This window comes from Peromyscus maniculatus, chromosome 19, assembly GCF_049852395.1.
Source record: "Peromyscus maniculatus bairdii isolate BWxNUB_F1_BW_parent chromosome 19, HU_Pman_BW_mat_3.1, whole genome shotgun sequence".
NCBI lineage: Eukaryota > Metazoa > Chordata > Mammalia > Rodentia > Cricetidae > Peromyscus > Peromyscus maniculatus.
Window position 1 is genome coordinate 23,061,352 of NC_134870.1, and position 13,047 is coordinate 23,074,398.

The 13,047-nt window shown below is 40.2% G+C and overlaps 1 protein-coding gene across 9 annotated transcripts in view; it reads left to right on the plus strand.

The window, feature by feature from the left end:
• Camk4 (calcium/calmodulin dependent protein kinase IV) overlaps positions 1–13,047 on the plus strand; it is a 228,758-nt gene that overhangs the window by 177,187 nt on the left and 38,524 nt on the right. For all 9 annotated transcript variants that reach the window (XM_042264336.2, XM_076554885.1, XM_042264335.2 and 6 more), the window contains 2 exons: positions 10,661–10,751; positions 12,708–12,782. In XM_042264336.2, coding sequence (XP_042120270.1) covers positions 10,661–10,751; positions 12,708–12,782 — 166 coding nt within the window. The remainder of the gene's footprint in view (positions 1–10,660; positions 10,752–12,707; positions 12,783–13,047) is intronic.

The following is a 13,047-nucleotide window of genomic DNA, read 5'->3' on the forward strand; positions in this document are numbered from 1 at the left end:
TTCAAAGATACCAATGGGTGTTGCTGGGTTCAGTAGAAATAATCGAAGGCTAATTGGATTGTGGCATTTCAGCTTAACACTTGGTACCTGGAGATGTGAATCTGGAATCTTACCTGTGCCGTCAAAGTAGGGACGGATCAGTACTCTCCAACTCTTAGTGATGGGGGGAAGCAGTAAAGAAGAAATTCCTACAATATAAATAAAATGTTAAAGATGAGACAAAAGAAAGGAAAAGGATTAACTTAGTGAAAAATAATTCTGGAGTTTTAATTTTGGCCAGATTTGACTTATTTAAAAATGTCTGTCTTTTTAAAGCTTCCTTGGACTCCTAATTTAAATGCATCATATAAACAGTCCCAGTATTCTTGGAAGAGCTCTCAAACTTGCCTCTGAAACTTCCCAAGCCCCCATTGTGTGCATTTCTCTAATCATTCTTATCTTCCAAGCTCCCTTAGAACAGTCCATTAAGCTCTGAGCACTAAGGGGCTTTTCTATCCTAACGCTCCAAAACCCTTCTACAATCTTAACCCCCAAATGACACACCCAGGCCCGTTATATAAATACCCCAATCTCTGGTACAAATTTCTGTCATAGTTTGCTTTTTATCGCTGGAATAAAACGCCAGCCAACACTAACCTGGGAAGGAGAGTTTATTTCTGCGTATAGGTTACAGTCTATCCTCAAGGGAAGCCAGAGCAGAACCCTGGAGGTAAGAATTGACGGAGACTCTGGAGAATCACTGCTTGCTTGCTTAATCACAGGTTCACATTTACCTGTTTCTTATACAGCCCAAGCCCACATGCCTATGGATGGTGCCACCCACAGTGGGCTGAGCCCTACTACACAAATGAACAATCAGGGAAAATGCCCCCACAGAGACAAGCCAACAAGCCAGGATGATGAAGGCAATTTCTCAATCACATGTTCAGTTCAGCGATTCCTGATTTCTTGACCTCCGCCAGACTCAGTTCTTGATCCTAGGTTTTAGGGAAGGAACAGGCAGGTATACTAATAGCCCATGGTGTCATTTTTTGAGTCCAAACTTCTGGGATATGCATCATTAATAAGAGTGGAGGATGGTTGGAGGGTGTATTCATGAAATTGTAGCCAGGATCTTCTACTGTTTCCCATCATATATTGTTGCTTGCTTTTTTTCCATTTCTCCAGGGTCATAAACTTTAATGCAGCTTATGTTGACGGGGTCCTCAGGCTACTTTTACCTGGCACACACAGGTAGCTTCAGAGCTGGAGGATAAGCGGTCTGACTCCCACTCAGTGATTTCCTGTGCTTTCAAAATTCAAGTGTGTGCCAGCTCCCCACTTCTCCAACATTTTGCAGATTTTTCTTGTCTTCTTAGAAGTGGAGTCTAACTAACAGAGACAAAGTGTGCCGTGATTGTCAGAATTCAGGAGTTTCTTCATGCACTTGTTCAGCTTCTTTTACGTACCAGAAACAATGAGACAATGGGCTAATAGGTACTAATATGGATTATTTATGGCAAGTGCAGCCAATACGGTAGAAATAGAATCATTTGGTATTGAAGAATGCATAAAATAACCCAGTAACTCTGCATATAATAAAATCTTAATTCCCATAGACATTTCATGGGATGAGCAATGTATTAAGATACATTCCTACTGTGTTATCATACCTTTAGAAAAATTTACTGTAACATCTTCATTAAATTCTAAAGGATTGTGGTCATGAGGTTACCTGTTAATCTCAGAAATTACTCAGATATTTTACAGTCGTGCATAAAATATATGAAACTCTGTGACAAATGATTTTCTGAATGGTACTCTATTTTTTCTTTTAAAAGATCTAGTTAGCCTTTTTATTTATATTATTGATCTCAATGGATGCCACAGGTGTTAGAGGACCCACTTTGAGATTTCACCTAAGCAGTGTTATTAAGTAACACTGCAACCTGTGTGTGCCCATCGGAGAATTAAAATTATATGGTGTAAATATTCATGAGAAGAGCTGTGTTAAAGTAATTTTTATTTGCTAAAAATCGAGGAAAAAGACATTAAGAATGGATAATAACAATGTAGTTACCTTTACAAATGAATTTTCTAACAACTTCACTGTGAAAATAAATTTAAATTACTTCACCTCATAAAGAATACAAAATTTGTCTAGCTTTTTGAGTTCTTTGTATATTTTGGAGATCAACTGTCTGTCAGATGTGGGGTTGGTGAAGATCTTTTCCCATTCTGTAGGCTGTCGTTTTGTCTTATTGACCGTGTCCTTTGCTCTACAAAAGCTTCTCAGTTTCAGGAGGTCCCATTTATTAATTGTTGCGCTCAGGGTCTGTGCTACTGGTGTTATATTTAGGAAGTGGTCTCCTGTGCCAATTCATTCCATTCCTGCTTTCTCTTCTATCAAGTTCAGTGTAACTGGATTTATGTTGAGGTCTTTGATCCACTTAGACTTGAGTTTTGTGCATGGCGACAGATATGGATCTATTTGCAATCTTCTGCATGTTGACATCCAGTTATGCCAGCACCATTTGTTGAAGATGCTTTCTTTTTTCCATGGTACAGTTTTGGCTTCTTTGTCAAAAATCATATGTTCATAGGTGTATGGATTAATGTCAGGGTCTTCAATTCGATTCCATTGGTCCACATGTCGGTTTTTATGCCAGTACCAAGCTGTTTTTATTACTATAGCTCTATAGTAGAGCTTGAGGTCAGGGATCATGATGCCTCCAGAGGTTGCTTTATTATACAGGATTCTTTTATTTTTTCTTTCATTTTTCTTTATTAAGAAATTTTCTACTCACTCTACATACCATCCATACATCCCCCCTTTTCCCATCTTACAAGAACAATGGCCCCCAGTATTCCAGGAAGTTATCTGTCCTTGGACAAGTGTGTCTTATAAGTTTGAGGCATTTTTGTTTTATAGATCTCTTAAACACAGTACTTTAAACTTAAAATACAACTTTAGTCATCAAAGTTCCCTGATTAAGACCAGGGGCTCCAGGACCACATAGATCCCTATAGACCCCAACACGACTGGGCATGGTATAATGGAACGTTACAATGTTGCTATTTTTTTATACACAAAATAGAGGAGTTAACTTGGAAGGATTAATATGCTTGGTAAATCTCTTAGAACGTGCCGGTCACATATTGCAAGATTAAAGTTATTAACAAAAACATTTAATCATGTGCTTCACTCATTTTATTTGTGTTAACCTGTTTTTGAAGGTATTGGGGTTGAGATTTCATCTCCAAATAATCTCTCAATATCTAAACTGACTCTAGAGGAATCCTTCAAAGAAGGTTTTAAAAGCCCTAGCCTTAAGGCACCTGACTGTCTGAAATTACTGTAAGCTAAATCTTTATTTAATGGGAATTAATGCCCTGGTTGATGGAGACATTTAATGCTTTTAAATTACATATGTGGCGAAGAGCCTTAGAATTATAACGAACTTCAAATTCATGTGTTGAAGCCTTCAGAGTTTTGACAAAATTGCCTTATATCCTTTAAATGTAAGGCCACAGAGCCCGGCAGATCTTTTGATATTATTCTCTACCAGAAACAAGAGCCAGCCTCCCCCACCCCCATCAATGCCTGAGGCAGGTTGGATATCTGGCCCTGAGGTCATAAGGGCAGGAGAGCTGCCCCTGCCTGCCACCAGCTGTAACACTTGAGAGAGCATGCCAAGCACCTCCTGTGGGCAGCACAATAGAGCCAAACCCTATTGGTGGAGGTGTGGGTGAACCAGCCCCAAAGTTGTGAGCATGGGAGAGCTGCCCCTATTACTCAGCTGTTATGTGGCAGCGTGGGTCCAGGAGAGATGCCCCATCCCCTACCCATCAATGCCCGAGGCAGGTGAGAGAGCTGGCCCTGAGGTCTTATGAGCGGGAGCGTTAGTCTTGCCCCTCACCCTCATCAACTGCATCACTCAGGAGAGTGACCCCTACACTATGCCCGGGCAACACAAGAGGTGGCCCTGAAGTTATAGATGTGACCCTGTGGATGGGAAAGCAGGAGAACTAGCCCTGCTTCTTCCTCATCCCTCCACGAGGTAAACTCACCAGGGCAATTCAAGAGAGCTCACCCTGGTGGTGAGGACAAGGAAGAGCTGGTGGGCTGACTAATCCTACAGCTACCCAGGCCCAGAACCAAGGTTATGAGTTGGCCCATCCCAACATCTACCTCATCTGTGATCTGCTGGAGCACTCGAAGGGACCGGTCCTGTAGACCCAAAGCTGTAGGATCTCCACAACACAGGGCGACGACAGGATAACCAAGAGGAGGGCCCAGCATTGAGAGTGTAGAAGAAACCGGAGGCCTCAAACCAGACCAATGACTCTTTGCAATGAACACTTGCAAGTAACGATATGTGGACAAAAGGATTTACTGTGAGACTCACTGTGTCACACTACAGCTTCACGACCAGATAGATTTTTTTCCTGATCTTTTATTTTTCTGTTTTCTCTTTCTTTTATTTTATTTTGGTGGGGAGGTTGCAAGGGCAGAAGGTGGATACAGGCAGGAAAATGAATAGGATGGAGATGCATGATGTGAAAGTCACAAAAAATAAATAAAAAGAAAGAAGAGAAAAAGGAAGAAGAAAGAGGCTTTGGGGCCATCACAGAATATGAACCGTTTCTGAACAGTCATAAGATACAAAGTTTATTTTGTAAACCTCAGGAAGCATCACACTGAAGCAACTTCGTTTTCAACTGGCATATACAAACATATGAATTATTCATATTAATATATACCAGGTACTGTTTTGATATCTACACACATCATAAGATGTTTAAATTAGGTAAGATTTATTTTCTCAAGCATTTATTTATGGCTCAGTCTCCTTTTCATTACTGTGTGATCTGTTAGGTAGCTACTAGTATATGGGAATTAGGAACCTTCACTCTTAATTCCTCACATCAGTGCTTTGAAAAGGTTGTCTCAGTGATATGTTTAAGTAATTATTGCATGTTTAATCTACTTAGAGTGCTTTGAAGTGTTTATTTGTTTCAATCAATAATATCAGTATGTAAGTAGTAAAACAGAAAAATGGGTAAATGTTTTCTACTTGGAATGAAATCCGGCCTATAGTTATTTTTAAAGTACTGATCCAGCTGTTTAGTATGTTTAAGATTGGTCAAGGAGATTTCCTGCAAGCCAAGTATGGCTAACATCCTCTCTTAAGAAGAATTTCCCCTTCCATGTCACTACAATTTTGGATTCGCTTTGTTCTCAACTACTACCAGCGGCTCACAAATGGAGGGAATTTTCTGCCTAAGGACCAAGTTAAAGTGGCTTCTTACTTTGTTGTTAAAAACCTTAGAAATGTATGAATGAATGTGGTGGAATTGTTCACCAATATTCAATGAAGTGCTAGGTCAATTAATATTGAACTAAATGTGGGACTACTCCAATAGCATTTTTAAATAGCATCAACTGCATTTGTGGGTTTATTTAAAAAATATCACAAATATGTAAGGTAATTCCAATTGTAGGGAACTACTACTTTCTACTATTGGCAGCATCTGAGAAAGATGAAGTAAAGGGGAATTTTTCATTTTCTATGGAAAAAACAAAACAAAACTTCAGACATGAAATATGGTCCTTGGATATTAGACCCCAGTCAGACCAAGACAGTAACTCCTGTGTCTGGAGAACAAACGTCAGGACTGGAACTGACTGAAATATTTCAAGGCTGCATGAGCGGAGAAGCCAGGCAGATTCCAGCAGCCTTTCTACTATGAGAAGACAAAAGTCCATGTCCGGATGCCCACGGAGACTCACATTTACAGAGCACAGAGAAGAAAGCTAGGTCTCTGAAAAGCTCCAGGTGCTTCCCACTCTCAGTTTTTCAGTGGAGAACTGATCTGCCCACAACCATGAGGAAACTGTCCAAGGCCAGAGGGGGAAAAGAATCACAGAATAGAAGCATACATGCAGCTAATACTGGGAATGGAAGAGTGTGCTCTCAGTGCACAGATATAACAACGCTTAAAAACAGACTTTAGATCTCAAAAGGTTCAAACTGTATCCAGAACAGTTTTAAAATATAAAATATTTACATCTGTGCTTGTACCCAATCAGATAAACTCCAAAATATCTACCATTTAGTCAAAAATTACAGGGCAAATGAAGAATCAGGAAGTCAAACCAGTCAACAGACTCATGACGCAGATGCAGGAACAGTAGACAGGACATTAAAACAGTTATTACAACTACATTAACTACAAAAACATAATTGAGAAGGCAGAAGAAAAGCTGAGAATGTTGAATAGGTTTGTAGAAGACACACGGAAAATTCTGCAATAAAACATCTGAAGATTAGAGATTTCATATAATTCTTAATTCTAAGATGGAAAAATATGCTTGGCAGAATTATCAACAGGTTAGATATGTCACAAAAAAATGTAGTGCATATGCAGACATACCATTAAAAACTTATTCCAGGGCCTGAGAGATGGTTCAGGGGTTAGGAGCACTGGCTGCTCTTCCAGAGGTCCTGAGTTCAATTCCCAGCACCCACATAGCAGCTCAGAACTGTCTGTGACTCCAGTTCCAGGGGATTTGATCTGATACCTTCATACCAATGCACATAAAATAAAGTAAAAAACAAAACAAAACAAAACAAAACAAAAAAACCATTCTAGTCATCGAATTTCTAAGCCAGCATGATCTGTAACTATATTTTAAATATTTGTCCTCATACCCTCAGATAAGTGAGATAAGTGTAGTCCCACCCCTCATTAAAAAACATCTCTTTGCAGCCGGGCGGTGGTGGCGCACGCCTTTAATCCCAGCACTCGGGAGGCAGAGCCAGGTGGATCTCTGTGAGTTCGAGGCCAGCCTGGGCTACCAAGTGAGTCCCAGGAAAGGCGCAAAGCTACACAGAGAAACCCTGTCTCGAAAAACCAAAAAAAAAAAAAAAAAAACATCTCTTTGCAACAGATGGAGACTATTACAGAAAACCACAACCAATCAAAATGCAGGGCTGTGGAGTCTGGTCCCACTGGACCCATCTACAATACAAGTCCTGCACCCAAGGCTCAGGGAACATTTCAAAAGAGGGGGAGGGGGGACTTGTAAGAGCCAGAGAGAGGATCAGGGAGTTGGTTGTGAGATTGTGTCTCCTAGTGATGTCGGAAGCCCAGTAAGTCTCACTAACTGGACTTTAAACACAAGCTGAACACACATGCTAACGAGGATATGGGAAAGACCACAAGGCCTCAACCCTCCACAAAGAACTACAGGATACCGAGGAATGCTGGGAGCAGGAGAATGATTCTTCCCTAGGGAAGAGCGCATCGATTAGTTATCCAATACCAAATGACCAGACCTGAAAACATACTTACAAGTAACATTATACAGACTGAGCAGGTTATATTTAGGAATGTATATGTCTATATACCATATACATACACATATATGTATAGAATGACAGTTAATGAAAAAAAAACCACTGCATATGAAAGGACTTTCAAGGATTCCAGAAAATCTCCTGTTTCCATGTCCTGTTTTATCACAAGAGCAGTGGGGTGACAGGTACAGCCTCTTAGGGCACACATGAAGGTCCTCACACTTGCATAGCACAAGCTTTACCCATATGACCCCTCGGCCCAATTTCCAGAACCTTTATATTTTGGGGAAACTACATAGGAACGTGACATAGGAATAATCACACTATGTGGCTTGTGCATATCAACAGTTATCTCAGAAAAAGATGCAGACACAAATTAGGGGTTCACTTTAAAGAACTCAACATTTTTATTCTGGAGAAACCGGGCTTCAGTTTGTAGGCGTGAGATTTCAGCTGGAAGTCTCGTTTTGTTTTTAGCTCAGGCCTTGCTTTGAGCTTCTCTGTGGTTTAGGAATATAGAAATAGGACTTTACTGGGGAGGCTAACTGGCAGTGTAGCCGTGTGGGGAGAGACCATGAAGGTTGTTACTAAGCAATGACAATGTAAATGAAAGTAACAAACGGGTGAAATGAACGTCTGTGGGTCAAATTGCTCAAGGCTAGTAAGGGGAGCACACAAGGATGACTCCGACCTAGAGAAGGTGACAGCCATCCCAGACTTGGGATGTGGGAGGGACCAAGGAAGACAATACAATAGGCCCGGGTCAGATGACATTGCAAGTTCTGTTGCCCTGGTCATGGGAGATGCTTCTCCTCTGCAGACAGTTTTGAAGCCATATAGAGAGGTCAAAATAAAGACAATGCAAGTGGCCTGTGTCCACAGCAGATAGGACACACAAATGGAATACACACTCTGATAGTCTTACTTAAACTTAGGTGTATTAACTCTAAGTTTCCTGAAGAACAGAAAAGAACAACTCCATGCAGTTTAATTTCCATCCCCTGTAGGAAAACTGTAGCCAGAACACCGTTTTCCCTCTGTAATGACTAGTTCTTCTGTGTCCTGTTAGGTTTTTAAAGAGACTCAAGCTTCCTCCTACCAGCTCCTGAGACATTATCAATTAACCACACACAGCCCATCGAACACAGCAGAGCTGTAATTAAACCAAATTGCCATGTAGTAGCTTTCATTACACAATGACACAGTTTTTGTTAGGACCATAGAGAGAGTTTAATTACACGTCTAGACACCCCCTGAAGGCAGAATAGCAGTATTATCTTCGAATCTTTAAAGGAGAACTTGAGCTGTTGATGGCTGCATTTTTAAGAGATATGTGATAAGGTATATTTAGGGGATCTATCAGTTTCTTTTTAAATTCTACATTCTACTTTAATGCATACTTATTAATGTAGGAATTGTTTGTGTATCTGTGAATAAAAAGGGTTTTGAAGGGAAATGTACACATTTCCACTTCTCTTCCTATGTGATCTACCTTTCATTTGTAGTCAAATAGTTTTTTTAACTCTGATGTATCCCAATGTCAACTCCTTCTTTTTCTTTTTCTTTGTCCTTTTTCTTGTGTGTGTGCTGCGAATGCGCGTGTGTGTTCTTGTGTCATGTGTTTGGAGGTCAAAGGACAATCTCAGATCTCAGCCCCATCATTGACTTTGCTTGAGAGGGCTCTTGTTCTGTTTGCCTGCTCCAGGCTAGCTGGCCGGGCTTCCCAGAATTCTCCCATCTCTACCTCCCATCTTGCCAGAGGAGCAATGGGATTATGGACATCCATGGTGCCAAGCTTTGTGTGACTTCTGAAGATCCTAACTCAGCTCCTCACACTTGTGTAGCACACTCTTGACCTACCCATTGTGCCAATCCCCAGCCTCATCCTTTTCAGCATAGAAAGCATGTCCTATTATGTCAGACACTCTCGTCTTTAATACCCTTCCTCCACCTTTGAGCAGAAGCTGCCTGTCCCCTGAGATTGGGGTGTTTTCTCCCATCCCCAGCCCTGCCATGTGCCTCTAGGGTCCCAAGACTATATAGACATTTCCTCTGTGCCCACTCTGAATATTGTGTTTCTCGTACTAAAACTTGCTTGCTGTTTATTGCTTTGTTAACTGTGACCCACCTTTTTTTGCACCTTGACCCACACTATGCATAATTTTTAATACAACATCTCATTACCCAAAGATTTCTATAGCCTCTAGCCTGGAATCTCCTCTTTTCTCAAACCTGGCATCACACAGTGAAAAATGAGAAAATGTATTGATCACCCGTGCATCCCTTTTAAACATCCTCAACATCCCCTAGGGAAGCTGCCTCACAGCATTCACTTGCTCTAATCCTGCAGACAGATGAGTTTTATATGCTGTTCATTTGTTGACGACATATATATGCCACTTCATTTTTCTTTATAGGCTTTGTTTGTTTATAGGCTTATATTCTGTCAGCATAAGATTTGTGTCTTTAAAACTGGGCCTGTTTACCATTGCTTTCTTGTACGATAGTTATTTAAAGTGATAATGATCCATTTAATGATTGCTGTCAAAAGAAATAAGTGTTTCATTAAATTTTAACTAAGCCAGTGTTTTTAGATTTTGAGTTGAATTTAGGGGGAAAATGGTGTAGATAAAACCATTGTCATGGAACCTATTTTTAGACATACATTCACTAAAATGTTATGGCATGCATATGTGTTTGAGCATATTGGAAAGAGAATGCTTCCCTGCCTACCCATGTTCACCCACTCTGGTAAGCCAGGAGACTCATTCCACAGCCAGAGTGAGAATTAGAGTTGAGTTCTTTATTGCCTCTTGTTTTGTTGACCACTTAGCTGGACACCGCAGATTTCCCCAGCCAGCAGCATCCAGAACTCTCCTCTCTGCCAGCACCCCATTGCCAAGGAGAATAAATGACAGCTCCCTTGTGCTTTGTCGGAGAATAGTTTGAAGGGAATAAATTGGGGTAATGACATGAAGAAACTGGACCACGTGGGAAATATTTTGGAATTAAAATAGGCAGAACTTAGTTATGAATTTGATAGAGACAGATGAAACATGAGAGGCTCGGTCTCTGAGTTCACCAAGGGCCTCCCTCATACTAGGAAGGCACTCTACCACTGATGCACATCCCCAGTACTCGCAAGCTTTTCATCCATCTGTATACTTACAACATGGTTTCCTTTGTGATATGTATTTTAAAAATCCTAATGTATGCTGTTGAGCCATAAGATTATGGTAGACCTGAAAACATCAGATAGAGATATCAGAACCATACATAAAATTACACAACTGTTACTTCATATTTTCCCTGTGTAGTACCTGCATGAAAATGGGATCGTCCATCGTGATCTCAAACCAGAGAATCTTCTCTATGCAACTCCAGCCCCAGATGCACCTCTCAAAATTGGTAAGAAGGTTTTCTAATCTTTCATGACCCATTTTCCCAGAGCAGAAGACATTTGTTCTGTGGAATTTTAAATTTTGTCCTACCCAGGATTGCCTCTGCCCAGTTTCCTCAAATACTTGGCATCTGTGAGTAATAATGCATTGTCTGTTAGTTCATGCCCTTTTCTGGACTGTTCATCTGATGCTATGTTCTAGAATTCCCTGGGCCATTGATGGACACTCAAATGAGTCCCAGTTTTGGTGTTTAGTGATGATGAGGACCTCGGAAGATAACCTTGTGTTTTGTAAATAAATTTATAGTGAAAAGGTGACCTGTGTTTTGTTTCTTAGCTTTGAATTGACAAATTATTTGGAGCTTAATCTTATATGATGAAGAACTTTAATACAAAAATACTTGGTATAAATCAGTGAATGTTGACTCTGAATCACTTGTTTATATTAGCAGAGAAAACTCAAAGATCATATTTCCAAATTGTTCTCTACAGGATGCTGTTGCCTAATTGATGAAAAATTCCCTTTTTGTGTATGTGTGTTTGTGGAGAACATAGTTCTACACAGGGTCTGTGGTTGGTCGAATAAGTTAGAAAATGCCAAATGACATAATATTTTTACTTCTGCATTCCTCATAGGACTTTCAAAATGCTAATGTGTAGATCAACATATGATTCACACTACAAGACTTTCTCAAACTATTGACTCTAGAAATCCACCCCATATTCAGAAAAACTATAAAGATGGACTTTGGGCAATTCTCATCTATCCATTGAAATCAGCCCATTAGGAGAAAATACATTTTATATCCCACATACTTGATAAAGCAAATTTTCATTTCCAAAGACAGTTGTGAGTTGTAAAGAGTTGAAGTCTCCTGGGCAGAATCTGTATAAAAGCCGCTGCAGGTTGTGAGACTTCCTGGGCTTTCCTTCAGAGCTAGGCTGATGTGTTCACTGCATTTACAAGTGTTAACACCTCTGAAAGTTAAGTTCTTCTACTGGGGAGGAGCTCAGGCAGCTGAGTATGCACCATGAGAACAAGCAGCCAAAGAAGCAGCACCAAAGCCCTGCTGGGCAGCCAGCTCACTCCGTTAATCACTCCCGAAAGACAGTGGGCAGCAGGGAGTTTCCATTTCCTTTGACATCACTTTCAAAGATTTGCTCCTTAAAGAGATCTCTTTGGATGGATGGATAGATACTAATTTGGGCAGGACAGCCTTTCTTTCTGAAGGACTGCCTGTTGTGCCCAGGGATGCGGTCAGGCGCCTCGTGGAAATGTGGGTGTATCTTTGAAGTCTAAAATGGTATCTGTTCTGCACCTGCCTCCCTTGAAGATTGGTCTGGAGCAGCTTTCTGACATGCTTGAAAGAGAAGTCACTCAGCCATAGGTCAATTGTAGCAACTTGGATAATATTTTACTTAGGTAATATACAGAGGAATAAATAGGAAGAATTTGAGCTGCCCCCAAAAGCCTTTACTCATTCTCTGAGCATAAATTATTATCTGACAGACATTGGGAACTGATGTTATTTATTTTCAATCAGAATAAGCTCTTGACATTTCTGTTTATTTCCATGTCATCTATGAAAAAAATCTATATTTTATTCACCGGTAAATTAAAGATTCTGAATTATATCACTAAGCATATATGCTCTCTGGGAGTTAGTGGGAATTCTTATTAGAAACATCACAGTTACAATTCTTAAGAAAATGTTAATGTTTTTGAGATTTAAAGAAAAATCAAGCATTATAAATTATTTGTATTTATGAGTCATGCTTTTCCAAGTTAAAGAAATGATTGAATTATTATTTTTTAGTTTCAGAAAAGTGACTTGTTTCCACCCACATCCACCCACCATCAGATCCGAAGTAAACAAATACATAGTTTTGTTTTTGAAAAGCAGAAGTGCTTATAAAAGCTGCGAAATGTCTTGGCACACTCAACTCTTCTCTTGTTTTTCTAGCTGATTTTGGACTTTCTAAAATTGTGGAACACCAAGTGCTCATGAAGACAGTATGTGGAACCCCAGGGTACTGCGGTATGCTCTTTAATGCTGACATTTTACCTTTATTGAAATCTATTTTTACCTAATGACCTGATTTTACTTTAACTCCCAAGGTCTCTCTGTATTTATGTTTTAATGTGGTCATTAAATGGCTTGGCCTTGGTCAAGGCCTGACTAAGGTGTATAGAAATGGTACTGGGGTCACCTTTTGTCTTTCCTGTGGGACTCAGTAATGTGGGATGCAGGACACCTGTGTCAGAGTACCTGTTGGGCCACAGCCACTCTAGGAGACTTACTT